This window comes from Miniopterus schreibersii (assembly GCF_964146895.1).
Source record: "Miniopterus schreibersii genome assembly, chromosome: 19".
Taxonomy (NCBI): Eukaryota; Metazoa; Chordata; class Mammalia; order Chiroptera; family Miniopteridae; genus Miniopterus; species Miniopterus schreibersii.
The window spans coordinates 787,099-803,548 of NC_138119.1; the positions used below are offsets into that span (position 1 = coordinate 787,099).

Below are 16,450 nucleotides of genomic sequence, written 5' to 3' on the forward strand. Positions count from 1 at the left end.
TTGTAAGTTTTTTTCCTAAGCTCTGGGTAGGTGTTACTGATTACCTTAGGGGGTTATAGTTCATGGCTAAACAGTCAATTCAGAAGAAAAACCTGGCCATTGGGTTTGTAATTTCAACCAGGATAGCAATCAAGGACATTTTGTCAGCTTTTAACAGTTACCAGCCTGGCCTTGTTTCATGGAAAAGAAAAATAGTAATAATTCCAAAATGGTTTCATACGTTTCCTAATTAGTCGATTTGAAGTAACACTGGTGTAAGCTCTCGCCCTACATTAACCTTGCGTGGGAAAGGGATGCTTGCCCGGGGTTAACCTGGGGCGAGTAGGGGAAGTTTAACCAGCTGCCTGGCTCCATAGAGCCCGGCTCTCAACTGTCTCACTCTGTTGAATTACACTTGTTAGTTAATATTCACCAAGTTTAGCATTTCAGCAGCCATTGGTTTTATGTTTTTATTTTAGAATAAATTTTGAAGAGGGTAATACAGCAAGCTCCTATGTTCCTTTTAACCCACATTTAGTCTTTAACACTTGCCATACTTTTTTGTTGTCTTTCTTCATTTATGTGCATTTGAGTCTGGTGGCACCTCATGTGTGCATTGATTCCTTACCCCCGTAATGCTTTAGGCATATGCCCCGCAGTGAAGTTATGGAACTCAGGAGATGTGCCAGTAACACACTTGAACCTACCATCTGTGTCCACGTTGGCTCGTCCTCCCAACAGTACCCTTGGTGGTGTGTTTAGCCCTGTGCAGTGCGTGGTCATTGCACTGAGCTGTCGGGCTCCTTGGTCTGCTTTCATCTGGGACTGACCTCAGCATTTCTGAAGAGTACAGGCCAATTTTTAAAATACAGTTTCTCATCTTAATTTGGGTGATGTTTCTTCCTGGTGAGATGTGGACTATGCATTCTGGCCAGTGCCCAGCATTAGTTGTGACAGGTCAAGGTGGTGTCCTGTTTCTCATCACATTGCAGATACCATTTCTCCACTTGCCATTAGGCAACCTGGGGAACTGCACACAAACATCCTGCCCTTCATCAGGAGGGTGTGGATGCTTTTTGCCTTTTCCCATAACAGTCTTGATCTTGATGGCTGCCTGATGGCAATTTCTGTATCTACTGCTCCCTCCATGTAAGTCAGCCTCTGTTGCAAGGAAGAACCTTCCTGCCTGCTGTTTATTGGTAACCTACCTAACAGTATGGGCTCACCGCCACATGGCACACCTCTCGTTTTCTTGAGCACTCCCCTTAAGGTGCAAGGTAAGTTCATCTTGTGACTTCCCAGCCCTAGGGTCAGCTGCTTCTCTGGAGCTCAGGTTCTTGCTAGTGGGATAAGGAATCATGATGGGCCCCCTGCGCTCCAGGCTGCCATGCAGTGTGTCCCTTCAGCAGATGGCAGCTTGCCTGCCGACAAGCAGAGCGCCCGCCTTGCACTTAAGAGTTGCTTTCTTCTCAGTCACAGTGTTCAACTCCCTGAGCCAGGAGTCTAATATTAATGCCCCAGGCAGCAGGACCGAGAACTGGACTAAACTATTGGTGAGCTTGGTCTTTGACACTGTGGTCTGGGAGTCAAGATCTGCACGGTTTTATTCTAGGCACTAGAGAAGCAGGTAATAGTGTGCCCTCTCCCCTAACAGGAAATAGGCCAGTCCCATAACATGTCCAGGAAAGGTGCACCCTTGTGCTTTCCCTCCAGTTTTTTTTGATTGTTAACCCTCACCTGAGGGAGGATATTTCTTCACTGCTTTTCAGGGTGAAAGGGAGGGAGGGGGAGAGGAACATTGATGTGGGACACACTGACTGGTTGCCTCTAGCACAGGGAGTGAACCCGCAACCCCGGTACATGCCCTTGACTGGGAATCGAACCCAGGGCCCTTCAGTGCACATGGAGACGCTCTAACCACTGAGAATGCCAGCCAGGGCTGCCTCCAGCTTTCCTGCAGACTACTTTCGGCCATATGGCTAAATCTGTCGTCCAATATGGGCTATGGTCCATCTATTTGGAAGTTCCATAATCGTGTGGTGGGTTTTTTTTCTGTGTTTTTTTTTAAGTCCCATAATCTTGAGATTGGGTTTAAAAAACAAAATGTGGATGGCACTTTAGAGCTGAGAAGACCCTAAAATTCACTAAGGATTAACCATTAGTTTACAGTTCTCTTTTAGCTTGTTAGAAATTCAGTTTTAAGGTAATCCTATCTCAGAGTGGCCCTGCTAGTTTCTTTGCCTAAGTTTTCAAAACACTGAGCTAAAAATTTTTTCAGCCCACTATCATACATATGGTTAAAAACTAAACCTGAAGAGGCTTAAAATGAGAAAGACGCCCCTACCCACCCGATATCCCACTTGATCTCTGTGCTCTCTCTATTCCCTAAAGAAAGTGTTCCTTGGCTCCTGGTTGTGCTAATTTATTGGGAAGGTAAATTTAAATCATGTTTACATTCAATCCCCTCGCTGGGTTGGTTGAGTCCGCGTGCTGTCCTCAGTTCCCCAAGTGCTTTGTGTGTCTACCCTGAGCCACCAGCTTCCCGGTGGCCTTGTTGGTCAGATCCACGGAGGCAAAGGCCAGTGTCCGGCCTTCCTTCAGAATGTGCGCTGTTATTACTACAACTTCGCCAATTTTCACGGGTGACATGTACCTTGAAAGGAAGTAAGTTGACATACAGTTAACAGCCATTTTTAAAGGGAAAGTAGTATGGGTCGCAGGAAACTAGGAGTAAAATAAGCAACGATGTCTGAGCTTCCTGTCCTTTCAAATTTGAATGGCTGGTCCTTAACCACACTAGTTTCTTTTCCCATAAGTATAGGAAGGGATTTTTGCCGCCACCTGCCTTTTTGCAGTTTCCCACTTCAAATTTACTTGGAGGTGGTGGGAGATTTCCTCTAGCTTTCATTTAATCTGTGGAACTTCCTAGGTGAAGTATATCTTGTCATATCAATGTTTAGAATTTACTCAACTCTAAAGTGACTATGTAAGGAATTAATACGAGGTCCTTACAATCCTGGTGATGAACTGTTTGTACAAATTTTTAAGAGAGACACTTCCTACCCACCTGTATTCCTGAGTTGTCATTCACTTACTTTTGAAGTATCTATAATACATCTTTTGGACTATGTCCTATTTTCTGTTCAAGGGAATCACTGTTTGACGCTCAGGCCAATACTTTTGTCAGCACATACTTTGAAAGGCCAAAACTGACTGACTAAAAATTCTTCAGGGTTGTGAAAGCAGCAGTATCTTAGAATATTGTGCCAAACAGAGCTAGGCTTGAAGACCTCTGTTCCAAATAGACGAAGGCAAAGAAGAGCCATCAGCCGGTGCTCCTGCTTATGGCAGGGAGTAAGGTAAGGACTGCTGACTGTGCTCCTGGCACCACAGGCAGACGGTCCTCTTGCTGTAATCTTAATCTCAAAAGAGCATCTGCATCTCCTGTGATTTGTTTACTGCACCCTCAATATACATTATTTCCATAGTAAAGAGGAACTGACTGCTTCTTAAGTTAGCCTGATAAATGACTCATATTGCTTAAAAACCTAATAACTGCATTTCCGTCGCCCTCATATCAATAACATGGCTTTCCCACACTAACCCTTGCTAGTCCCCCAGGAAAAAACCCTTTTCTGTTGGTTAGGCGGCAAAAGCAATTGCTGGAAACTCAACCCCTGGGCCTTGCGCTTCCATAGGACAGGACTGGACAACAGTGCTAGTTAGCGCTGGAGCTGAGTGGTGTACACTAGGAACGTGACCTCTGCAGGCACTGTCACCAGTGAGTGGTAGCCTGCCCTCGGGGTGGTGCTACTACACCAGGCAGTTAAACCAGCAGAGCGGATCTGTGCTTCAGGGAGACATACCATCTGTGGTCACCTTGGTACAAGGAGAGAACTATGTCTACCTGGAGGTTTCTCCACCTTTTTGAATTTTGTTCAGCTTGTACACGTCCTGAACAGTTGTCAGGACTATGAAACAGTTACGAGCCATGCATCTGCTGTGCTGTTTTCCCCACCAGCACCCGTGTTAGACGCAGAATGTTTTCTTTTTCAAATGTTTAGGTCACTCCCTTTACTGCTGGTACACACTGTACCTGGAAATTAGTTCCTCTACTTCTAGAGTCAAGGCCTGGGAATACTGCAGGGCAAATCTCGAGTGGCACTCAAATCTGGGCACAGCATGGCTACCTACGTTATGTTCATGTCCACACTGACGCCTGGCAGGGCCCTTTCCGTGCAGAGCAGAGCCATGGTCGATATGCTGTCCACCAGGGTGGCCGTCAGTCCCCCGTGGAGCGTGCCCATCTTATTGGTGTGCTCCTCCTCTACTTTCAGCTCACAGGTCACCTTCCCAGGAGACGCAGAGACCAGAGTCACCTGAATGCAAAAGAAAGGATGGTGAGCACTGTGCGGTATTAGGGGAGCTGGAACAGCCTGTCAGAAAGTGACCTGAGTCACCCCAAAGAAGGTGACTCAGGAAGTCAATGCTGCTGATCTCTCTCTGACAGAAGTTAACCCTATGGAAACTTTTTTTTAAAAAGGAACATTGTCCGGACAGGCGTGGCTCAGCAGTTGAGCATGACCTAGGATCCAGGAGATCGTGGTTCCATGCAGGTCAGGGCACAGGCCTGGGCTGCGGGCTCCATCCCCTGTAAGGGGCGTGCAGGAGGCAGCCGACTGATGTTTCTATCTCTCCCTCTCCTTTCCTCTCTCTCAATAAAGATATATTTAAAAAAACATTTAGGGAAAAACAAGCAGTAGTCTATGCCAATCTCCACTCCTCTGGCAGAAATCAAACGTTCCACTGGAGCTCTCCAGCCTTGCTATGTACAGAAACCTGGCATCGCCTACTGTCCCCGCGGCAATCTCGCACTAGGGAAGCAGCTGCCCCGGTGACGTTAGCCCGCTGTGGGTTTCCTTTGGATGTTCCCTGGCTTTTGCACAGAGTAATTTTTAAAATTACTCCGCAGGGAACGGCTTAAGACAATTTTAAGAACCGGGGAGGTTCAGCAGCTGGGTGCGTTACCAGGGTTACCGAGGGCCCGCCACCGTCTCACTTTAGGGGCGCCCCGGCCCCGGCCGCGGCCTCGGCGCCTGCGCAGTGAGGACCCGCGGGCCCGCCTGCCCCGCGCCCGGGAAGGTCGCGCTCCCGTCCTCCGGCTCCGGGCCCGAGCGGGGCCGCCTCCGCTCGCGACACCTGCGCCCGGCCAGCCCGACCGCGCGAGCCCGCCCTGCCCCTGCCCGGCGCGCGGCGGCGCCCCGTCAGGGAGCCGCGCGGAGGCCGGGCCGGCGCCGCGCCCCCGGCGTCCCGAGCCGCGGCCGCCCCAGTACCTTTCCCAGAACTCTGTCAAAACTGCCGGCGGTGGAGATGACCTGCATCACCTCTCGCAGGCGCTGGGTCAGGCTCATGGCGGGACGTCCGCGGGCTCCGGCCCCGCGCGAGAGCGAAGCTCCGACAAACGGCGGCGCCGGGAGCGCAGGCCCGCGACCGCCAGGGGGCGGTGCGCGCCCCGCCGGCCCCGCCCCGCCCCATCCGGGTTCGCGCGCGGACGTTCCGCGACCGCGTGCGCACGCGCGGTTTGGTCTCCCCTGCGCCGACCCCGCCCCACCCCTTTCATCCACTGCGCAGCCGCGCCGGTCGCCTTCCGAGAACTGGGCCCGTTTCCCAGCCGGACGGCGGCCGCGGGAACACCGGGGCGGCGCGCGCCGGCGCAGAGCGGCTGGGCGGCGGCGATGGAGCGGAAGCGCGGCGCGGAGACGGGGCGGGAGGCGGGGCTCGACGACGGGGACCCCGCGGGGCAGAAGCGGCTGCGGCTGTGCGCGGACTTCACCGCCATCGCCGGCTGCGACGCTGCGGAGGCGCGGCGCCACCTGGCCGAGAACGCCTGGGAGATGGAGGTGCGCGGGCGGGGCCCGCGGGCGCTGGGCGGCGGGCCGCGCGCTGCCAGCCCCGTCGCCCCGTCTCCCCGTCTCCCCGTCTCCCCGTCTCCCCGTCACCCCGTCTCCCCGTCTCCCCGTCTCCCCTTCACCCCTTCACCCCGTCACCCCGTCACCCGGTCTCCCCGTCACCCCGTCTCCCCGTCACCCCGTCTCCCCGTCTCCCCGTCTCCCCGTCACCCCGTCTCCCCTTCACCCCGTCTCCCCGTCACCCCGTCTCCCCGTCTCCCCGTCACCGTCTCCCCGTCACCCGGTCTCCCCGTCACCCCGTCTCCCCGTCACCCCGTCACCCGGTCTCCCCGTCACCCGGTCTCCCCGTCTCCCCGTCACCCCGTCTCCCCGTCACCCCGTCACCCCGTCTCCCTGTCTCCCCGTCTCCCCGTCACCCCGTCTCCCCTTCACCCCTTCACCCCGTCTCCTCGTCACCCCGTCTCCCCGTCACCCCGTCTCCCCGTCACCCCGTCTCCCCGTCACCCCGTCACCCCGTCTCCCCTTCACCCCTTCACCCCGTCTCCTCGTCGCCCCGTCTCCCCGTAGCCCCGTCTCCCCGTCACCCCGTCTCCCCGTAGCCCCGTCTCCCCTTCACCCCGTCTCCACGTCTCCCCGTCACCCCGTCTCCCCGTCGCCCGGTCGCCCCGTCTCTCTTGCAGAGGGCGCTGAACGCCTACTTCGAGCCGCGGGCAGAGGAGGGCGCCGTCCCGCGCCGCCCGGAGACGCCGCCGGCGCCCGGGCCCTGGTGAGTGGGGCGGGGGCCGGGCTTACGCGCCTCCCCGGGGCCACCGGTCGCCGCCGGCGGGAGCGGGAGCCCGGGAGGAACCGCCGAGCCAGGGGTGCGGGGGGAACCTCTGCGGGAACGTGGGACCCCGGCTGTCCGCCTGCGCCCCGACGTGACTGTTTCTTATCCGCGGGCGCCCGGCCGGGAGGCGGTTTCCCGCCAGGAGCTCGCCCGCCCCCGGCCCTGCAGAGCCGGGCTCCACCCGTAGAGCAGAGCAGGGGCCGAACCGTCCTAAGCACGGTTGTCCTCACGGTGGGGCCCCGACTGTTGAATGTGGAAGGGGTGATGGAATTAGGGGGAAAGCACCGCGTGGGAAACACGAAAGTAGTAATTACTCCGGGCAGGGATCACGACTGGATACTACGACTCGGAGTTGACGAGAAACAAGGTGCTGGCACAGCCTCAAAGCTCCTGCCCACAAGATGCTTACCAAGGGGGGCGAGTCGTATCTGGGCCGTGGAGAAATCTGGTCGACAAGGCCCCAGCCAAGTGTTCAGTGAACGTGACCTCCACTGGGGACAAAATGCCCATTAGGCGCCTCCTGAGACGATGCATTGAGGAAGACACACTATCACTTTGGTGTTGTTCCTGCCAAAAAACGCATGATCTGAATCTAAAGAAAACATCAGACAGACGCAAGTGATGGACAGTCTACAAAATACATGGGCTGTGTGCTTCAAAAATACCAAGGTCATGAGAGACCCGAGAACTTCTAGATTAGAGGAGATTGACAGAAACATGCCAGGGTCTGGCATAGGACATGAGTAGCACCGTTGGCAAAATTTGAATAGATCTTTAATATTTCTGAGATTTTTAAATTGGTATTTAGACAAAGAGAGAGGGGAGGGAGAGAGAGAGAGAAACATCGATGTGAGATTGGGAATCGAACAGGCAACCTTTGGATGCCCTGGACAACGCCATACCTGCCAGGGCTAGTTTGTGCAGTTTCAGAAGCAAGGTTCAAAATGAACACAAATCAATTTGGAAATCTGGCATTACTTAGTCTCATTTGGGGTCCTAGTTTATAAAACCACGTCATGGAAGGATATTGAGTTGACTAAGTGTGTAAGTGAGCAAACGTTTGTCAAACACAGTGTTTTTCCTCAGTTACATGACTGTTGCTCTTTTGGCAGATACCTTGAGGTCTTTTGAAATTATTTAACTGTGAAACAAGGGAAACAAGTACTTGTGAAGTACTTTTTAAGTTAAGCAGTTTATAGATTATTTGCAAAGTTGTGCTTTATTCTGATCTTGCCAGCGTTGACCTAACCAAGGAGGAAACAACTGGTGCCATCAGTTCTAAAGGCAGCACACCTGAAAATCTTCAGCAGGAAGATGGCAGTGTGTTCTCTTTCATCACCTGGAATATTGATGGATTGGATCTAAAGAACCTGCCAGAGAGGGCTCGAGGGGTGTACTCCGCTATAGCTCTGTGAGTAGTGTTACTCCTGTTGAAGGGTCGAGGGGCAGTGTGTCTTACCTGTGTGCAAAGAGGGTAGCTGCTGGAGGTCTGGGACCCAGATTCAGAGTCCAGCTCTCAGGGTTGTGGGAGGGGTGGGGCTGGAACACTGATTTTTGTTAGAAGCTTTCCAGTGCTATTTTACGTACTGACCTTCATAGGTAATTGTTGCTATGAGAATTAAATTACCACAAAGGTCTGTGTCTGTCACACACTGGCTGTTACCTATGGATCACTTGTGACCCACTTGGTTCGTGCTCCGGACCTCAGTTTTCTCCATGACAGATAATAACTTTCAGGAGGATGGGAAGAGAGGATCATACGCAAAGTACCCAGCAGAGTGCAGGCCCGTTGTACCTCTCAGTGTTACTGGTTCCTGTTGTCAGTGATTCTGATTCTTTTGTTGCCATATATATGGTGTTTCGTTTTAAAGCAATCTTTACTGTATTATGTGTTAAACAGCACAGATCTCTCATTTTATAGTTATCAAAGATCACTATGAATATTGAATATTAGGTGTCTGAGAGGGTAATAGTGTTGTATTTATGTTGTGGTATTTTCCTGATCTAGGTAGCTGAAAATGAAATGGCATACCTGGTGTTTATCATACGTTGATGTTTCTAAATAGGTACAGCCCAGATGTGATATTTCTACAGGAAGTTATCCCTCCATATTATAGCTTCCTAAAGAAGAAAGCAAGTAGCTATGAGATTATTACAGGTAACGACTTTCCTGTTCTTTGACCTGCCTTTTTCTTTGAAAAACAAGTCAGTGAAAGAGAGAAATCACGGTTGGCCTATTGGAGCATAGACCCCAAAAAGCAGAAAAACAGTCAGTTTGAGCAAAACAAGCCAGATGCAGGATGCTGAAAGAACTGTAGAGAATGCTTTATATGGCTTAATGTTAATACATGTGGGAAAGTGGTTGGAATGGATGGTATCAGCAGAATTGCCAAAATTTGAGCTAGTGTGTAGCTTTTTGGTGAAATTAAATCTTTAAAAATTTTAAGTGTGATATTTGCATTGTAGTTATGCTTTTTTTTTCAAATTTTTAATTTTTCAATTGCAGTTCATATACTGTTTTATTAGTTTCATGTGGTTATGCTTTTTCCAAAAGTCTGTTTATTTCTTTTTCTAGTTTTTTACTCTAAATTTAGTTTTTTGATTTTCCATCAGTTTTGTTTTTACTAAATGCATTTAATGTACCACTTTGGTTACATTTCATGATTTTGGGCTAAATCTCATGTATTCTTTGACTTTCACGTTTACACAGAACATGGTTTTAGTTTTGATTTACTGTCTAGTCCAGACTTGTTAAGGAGAGGTTCTCGCTCAGTCTCTATCTCTTTTTGCTCCCTTTGTGGGATGGCTTTTCTGCATTCTCTTGGGGATTCTGTTTGCCTCTCCTGTTTTGGATTTGTTGTTTTCTGAATCCCATGCTTTGCTCCTTGGTTTACTTCCTCTTGTTTTGTTGGAGCACATTGTTTAATCACTTTCTAGGAAATAGTGCATGGGGTGCTGTTTCCGAATCCCAGCATATTTGGGTACCTGTGTTCTGTCCCCATAACTGGTTGATAGGTTGGCTTTCTAGGTAGGAAATCATTTTCCCTCAATTTTGAAGGTATTATTTCAGTGTTTTCTGGTTTCCATTACTGATGATAAGTTTGATGCCATACTAATTCCTGTCCTCCCCCACCCCCTAAGCTTTGAGGGGCTTCTTTTCAATCAATCCTAGTGGTTTTTGGGGTCTTTTTTTTTTAAGAATCTGTGATAAATATTTAAAAAAAAATTTTTTTTAACTGATTTCAGAGAGGAAGGGAGAATGAGAGAGAGATAGAAACATCAATGATGAGAGAGTCATTGATCAGCTGCCTCCTGCACACCCCTTACTGGGGATCAAACCCACAACCCCAGGCATGTGCCCTGACCTGGAATCGAACCCTGATCTCCTGGTTCATAGGTCAGTGCTCATCTGCTGAGTCACACTGGCCAGGTGGGTCTTTTTTTCATTTACTGTTCTGAAGACTTGGTAGGAACTTTCAGTCTAGAGGTTTGCGACTTTCAGTTCTGGAAAATTCTTCCCCCTCTCTCTCTGCCTGTCTCCTGCCCACCTGCCACCTCTCTAGCCTGCCTGCCAGCCTCCCAGCCCCTCCCTTTCCCCTCCTTCCCTCTCCTTTTTCCTTCCTCCCTTATTTCCCTATTTCTCTTTTTCTGGTTCCTCTCTGTTCTGATAAACCGGTCACCACGCCTCCGTCTACTTGGTTTTCTGAAAAGCTGTTGGAAGCCTTCATCACTCTTCTCTACTTCTGTTCTCTTTTCTTCTTGCAACTTTACATCTTTCTAAATTTCCTATTCACTTACTATAATTTTCCAGGGGCTTCCAGAGTGAGAAGTAAATGCATGTCCACTTGACTTAGTTTAAGTCTCACCTACTCTGTCTTTCAGAAATTTCTCAAATTTTTTTGTTTACTATTTGGCACCATTAACTGTTTTTGGCACTTATGTGAAGTCATGTTTATTTTTATATTTCATTCATACTTCCATTACATTGTGGGAGGGGAAGGTAAACATAGGGACTTGGTTGTCCATCTTCAACTATTTTGAAATAATAGTTTACTTTTAAGATTGAGATCCATTTAAGTATCTGTACCTGTTTGTTATAAATTCCTCAGTAGGGGAACCTGATAAATTGCAGATACTCTTGTCCTCTCAACCTGAATTCTTTTCCACCAACATTTGAAGGTCGTGATGAAGGATATTTCACAGCCATAATGTTGAAGAAATCGAGAGTGAAATTTAAAAGCCAAGAGATTATTCCTTTTCCAAATACAAGAATGATGAGAAACCTTTTGTGTGTACATGTGAGTAATTTTTTAAAATCAACTGCTTTTCAAAGAAAGGATAGGTTCTTCTTTATAGTTCCACGTGGTGTCTTTTTTCTCTTTTTTTTTAACTGTTGTCTTTAGAGAAAAATTTGTTACTTATAGTTCTCTTAATAGACTTAAAGAACTGTGTAAATTAAGTGTATAAGTTTGAAACATAGACAAACTTGTAAAAATAAAATCCTTGATTTGATAGATGTTTTCCTAAGAATGTTTAAGAGTTTGTTAACATTCCACGTTTACTTCCTTGTACTCTGTGAGGCCTACAAAAATGAGCCTGATAGCCCTTGCTCTCCTAGATTTGATAGATTAGCAAGGGAGAGATTGTATACATCTAACTAAAGGAAAGGCACCACAGGAACGCCACGGGGAGGCATGCTGGTGTGCCCTGGAAGTTCGGAGAAAGGACTTGTAGTAGATATTGTTTATAACGGAGGTGCAATTGACATAACACTAATATTAGTTTAAGGTGTACCACACAGTGACACAGTATTTGTATATATTGTGAAATAATCACCACAACAGTCAGTTAACATCTGTCACCATACGCAGCTAAGTTTCTGTCTTGTGATGAGATCAGCTACCTTGTTTAGTGAAAGTCTTATGAAGGAAGTTGTATTTGAATCAGGCTTGGACCTGGAGGGAGAAGCACAGTGCTGATGAGGTAGTTTCACTTTAGTCAGTATGTACAGTCAGCTGAATAATGTGCTGATCCTGTTATCAAAGGCCAATTTTAACTGGGATCTGGATCATGACTGCACAACGGGAAAGAGTTTGGACTTGAATCTGCAGGCAACTAGTTTAAATAATGGCACATCCTGCCTTAGCATCATAACTGCAGATGATAAATGATTCCCATTCGTTCATTTACTGACCTTTTTTGAGTAAGTGCCAGGCTCTTGATAATATTGCAGCGAATGAGAGAACCCTCTTTGTTTTCTAATTATTATGCTGTGATTCAGTTTGGGGACCCAAAAAACAGTTTCCAGGGTACAATGGAAATGTAGAGGAGGGAGCCTGGGGGACCTTAGGAAAGGGCTCACAGGGAGGTGGCATTTGAGGTACATCTTGAAGCATTAGTGTGCTTGCTAAGTCGTCTTCCTCGGAAGCAGGGAGAAGTGTAGACCTTGGACCTGGAGGGAGAAGCACAGTGCTGATGAGGTAGTTTCACTTTAGTCAGTATGTACAGTCAGCTGAATAATGTGCTGATCCTGTTATCAAAGGCCAATTTTAACTGTGTTTATCCTGTTGCAGGCAAGTATATCGGGAAATGAACTTTTCCTTATGACTTCGCATCTGGAGAGCACTAGAGGGCATGCTGAGGAACGAATGAATCAGTTTAAAATGGTTTTAAAGAAAATCGAAGAGGCTCCAGCGTCAGCCACAGTTATATTTGCGGGTGATACAAATTTAAGGGACCAAGAAGTGAGTGACAACGTCAGTTCAAGGTTTAAGGGCAGGCTATTGCTCTGGAAGCTAATTCAGGTTCCTTTTGATTAAAGCTGGTAGAATGTATACATGACCTTGTAGGTGCAATCCAGCAAACATTTATTTAGCTGTGCTCTGTGCCCAGCACTGGGAAGCAGAGGCAGGAGGCCTGTTACATCATTGGGGGAAACATGGCTTATAAAACGACACAGAGCAGTGTGTGGGTTAGGAGGGGTCCAAGGGAGACAGTAGTGAGGGAGTTTAGGAAAGGTTGCGTTTATTTGTGGGTCTAGTTGCAAGGTGAGGAGAACAGAAAGATATGACCATCATGGATGTCCCCCTTTTCCTGGCACCACTGTGTCCAGGTCTGAAACAAAGTCTCTTTTTCCTTAGTTCAGTTGAGACACTTTGGGATTTTTCAGGACCTTTGTAGACTTAGAACTTACAAATGATGAGCCTGCCTGGCCTTTCCCCACTCTGGCTGCACTCACATCAGACTGAACGTAACTGAAATGGAGTTTCTGATCATGTTCACTGCCACCGCCCGGGGAGGGAGGAGCAGTGAGTAGGAAGGAAAGCAAGTCAGGACACTGCCAGAGCAAAGGCAGCTCTCATAGGAAGGAAGTGGGCTCTGCCTCCTCTGTGACTGTGTCCTTGCCCAGGTCATTTAAAAACCAGGCTTTCTAATGGTCTGTTTTCAGATTAGTTTGTTTATGTGGAGCTGTTTCTTGGTGTCTGGTTGAGTGACTATATGACTTTTTAAATCCTGCTTTTTAACAAATGGTGCTGGGATATCCATATGCAAAACAAGTTGGATCCTTACTTTATACCCTATATAGACTTATTTTAAATAGATCCAAAGACCTAAAGGTAAGAGCTAAAACAGGGAAAGTTTTATGACATTGGATTTGGCATTGACTTCTTGGATAGAAAGCAAAGGCACAGATAAGGTGGACATCATGAAAGTTAAAGCCTGTGCGTCAAAGGACACTATCAACGGAGTGAAAAGGCAACAAGGAATGGGGGGAAACATTTGCAGATCATATATCTGAGAAACAGTTAATATTCAGAATATATAAAGAACTGTTAACAATAAAAAGCCAACAATAAGAAACAACCTGATTGCTTTTTAATTTAGGAGAAAAACTGAATCTTACAGAGTTTCCTGTTTTTTCAGGTGACCAAATGTGGTGGTTTACCCAGCAACATTTCAGATGTCTGGGAGTTTTTGGGCAAACCCAAGCATTGCCGGTACACATGGGATACACAGATGAACTCTAACCTGGGGATCCGTGCTACCTGTAAGTATCGTTTTGATCGGATACTTTTCAGAGCAGCAGCAGACGGTGGCCACATCATTCCCCAGAGTTTAGATCTCCTTGGACTGGAAAAACTGGACTGTGGCAGATTTCCCAGTGATCACTGGGGTCTCCTGTGCACCTTAGATGTAATACTGTGAAATGCTTTTCAAATACAAGCCTTAGATGGTCTGAGTAGTTTTATGCTGGAGATTTGCAAATCTAATTTCTTCCTGTCTGGAAAGTCAGGTTTAATGTGGAGGAATTAATATACTGGACCATTAGAAGAAAAAACTACTGTGATTTTATTTTGCAAATGATGTCCTTATATTTCAGAGTGAAATATTAATGATTATTTCAGTGAACTACCTGTGCTCAGAATACCAGGGCTTTTGTACAAGGGCATGAAGGCTGTCAGCTATCAGTAGTGCTCAGCTGCTGGCTGATGGCACTGTCTCTGGGCCAGCCTGTATAGTTGATTCATTTTAGAAATCGAGAACCAAAATAGTTAATGTTTTAAGTAAGTCTTCAGGAGAAAAACTTGGAGGTTACTGAGTCCTTGGCACTGGATCTTTGGTGCCGTTTCACAGACTCATTTGATCAGGTGAAAAGACCAGATCGTCTGCATTTGAGTAGGTGACAGCTGTCCTGTGTCAGACTTTACGTTTGTCAGCTAACCGTGCATCACTGGTGAGCTGTACGTGAACTCACGATTTAAAATTCCTTAGCTTTTAAATTCATGTTTGTAGCTGTGTCGCCAAAAGAGCCACGTTGGGTTTGATGGGGATGAAAGAGTTTACAGCAGCTCCAGACTTGTTCCTGAGAGCAGAATAAACATGTAAAGGGAATCGGCCCTTAGTTTTGCTACTCTGAAACTGAATTATTTTACAGAAGAAAGGAGCATTTTTAAATGTGCTTTAAGGAAACATTTTTTTCCATAAGGGAAAGATGCTCTAAATAAAGAATTTTACTTGTTCATAGTTTGTTTTTGTGCCTGGAATGGGATTGAGTCTTGACCACCTCCTGTTTCTGCCTCTATCACGCAGCTTCACCACTGTGTGGGAGAAAACATACTGCAGATACGGGGGGGACTACTGTTGCGCCAGAATCTAAGCTACAGATTACAAGAGAAGTGACCAGGGACAATGAAACCACTTTCTGCCTTCATAGGCAGTAGTTCTAAACGCAAGAATTAAGAACCTGTTAATTTGCAACAGTTTTTTACTTTGAATCTCAAGTTTTTCCAGTACTGTAGCTGTAGGTGCTTCACCTCCCCGGTGGAATTGCAACCGGGAGTCGCTTAGGAGGCGAAGCGCCGAGGCGCTGGGACGCGCCGCCTCCTGGGCTCGGGTCCTCCCACCCTCGGAGCTGGAGGTCCTGCGTCTCCACCACGCAGGTTCGCGCGGGTTCGTAACCGCGCGTGAGCAGGAGCAGAGTCGGAAAAGCTGTACCGAGGGTGCAGCACCGTATCCGCCGTTTTTTTAGCGGCAGCTGGCCTGGCAGAAGCTCAGTCGGTGCCCCATGCCGAGGGCGCGTGGACAGCGGCCTCCCGGGACCGGAGGCCGACCGTTTCATGGGCGCGCTCCTGCCCACACGGTGTCTGCGGTGGAGCAGGGCTGCTGGCTCGCCCCGTGGCTGCGCGGCAAGTGCAGGCTGCCCTTTTCGTTTTCTCTAAACTGATTTTCAGTCTTTCGGTTCTGGGCAGGTTTTTATTCAACCCCCCAGCCGTCCTCTGAGTGTCAGCTCCATTTGCCACTGGGGAGCAGGGCTTGGCAGGCCGGTGTTCCCTCCGAGGCCCGAGCCCAGGCGTGCGCCCAGGCCTGCCCTTCCACCGGCCCGGCGCGTGCCGGGGGTGCTGGAGGACGGCCCTCGGGGAGGAAGCGGGGAGACGGCGAGGAAGCCTGCCTCCTGCGTCCCTGGTGGAGAGAGAGGGGCTGGCCGGGCTGGGCCGCGCGCGGCGTCCTCTCCTGGGTGGGACTCTGCGGGCGCGCGGACCCCCCACCAGGTCGCGCGCTGCAGGCCTGCTGGGCCGGGAGGCCGGAGGCGAGGCGGACAGTGGGCTCCGGGAGCCTCCGGCTCGGCGGGAGCGCGCGGCCCCGGCGCCTGGGGCGGGGGCGTGGTCGGGCGCGTGTGCGCAGGCGCGCGTGGCCGTGGTAACGACGGCGCCGGCCGGGCGCTGGTCCCCCGCGCGCGCTCCAGGCGCAGCTCCGTGCGCACCGCGCTACCTGCCGGCGGCGGCAGATGGGAGCGGGGGAGCCGGGGGGGCCCCCGCAGGGCAGGCTCGGGGCGGGCGGGGGGCGTGTGCTCGGCTACGGCCCCCAGCCCAGCTTCTCAGCGCGACCAAGCCGCCGCCCGAGCGCCACCGGCGTCGGTCCCGCCCCTCGGCTCCGGGGCGGGGTCCTGGTGCCCCGAAGCCCCAGGCGGAGCCCTCCGCGCCCCGGCTCCCGGCGCTCCTCCGGCCCACGCGGCCCGCGGTCCCCTCCACTCCTGGCTGCGCCGAGTCCCAGACACAGACGGCGGACGGGCGGGAAGAGACCTGGCCGGGAGCTTGGACGCCCCGCGTTTATTAAGCGCACTGCTGGCGGCACGCGGACACGCGGACACCGGACACACGGACACGGCCGGCCAGACCTGCAGACGGGGCCCCCGCGCGTGTTTAAACACAAAACGTGCGCACACCTCCAGCTAAGT

At 49.9% G+C, this 16,450-nt stretch overlaps 2 protein-coding genes across 3 annotated transcripts; one reads left to right on the plus strand and one right to left on the minus strand.

Annotated features, from left to right (window-relative positions):
* Window positions 1-2,385: 2,385 nt before the first annotated feature.
* ACOT13 (acyl-CoA thioesterase 13) lies at window positions 2,386-5,629 on the minus strand. The gene is made up of 3 exons (XM_081121610.1): window positions 5,313-5,629; window positions 4,174-4,358; window positions 2,386-2,632 (listed from the first exon to the last, which is right to left on the minus strand). Exons 1-3 carry the CDS (start codon window positions 5,388-5,390, stop codon window positions 2,476-2,478), a joined length of 420 nt encoding a protein of 139 aa, XP_080977736.1. The 5' UTR covers window positions 5,391-5,629; the 3' UTR covers window positions 2,386-2,475.
* A 17-nt stretch (window positions 5,630-5,646) lies between these two features.
* TDP2 (tyrosyl-DNA phosphodiesterase 2) lies at window positions 5,647-14,735 on the plus strand. 2 transcript variants are annotated; one of them, XM_081121607.1, is made up of 8 exons: window positions 5,647-5,879; window positions 6,569-6,632; window positions 6,703-6,748; window positions 7,952-8,125; window positions 8,781-8,872; window positions 10,894-11,012; window positions 12,288-12,458; window positions 13,639-14,735. In XM_081121607.1, the coding sequence occupies exons 1-8, from the start codon at window positions 5,715-5,717 to the stop codon at window positions 13,918-13,920; spliced, it is 1,113 nt and encodes a 370-aa protein (XP_080977733.1). In that variant the 5' UTR covers window positions 5,647-5,714; the 3' UTR covers window positions 13,921-14,735. The 2 variants fall into 2 exon arrangements, with proteins under 2 accessions (XP_080977733.1, XP_080977734.1); XM_081121608.1 differs by lacking the exon at window positions 6,703-6,748 and having other exon boundaries at window positions 6,569-6,654.
* Window positions 14,736-16,450: the final 1,715 nt, after the last annotated feature.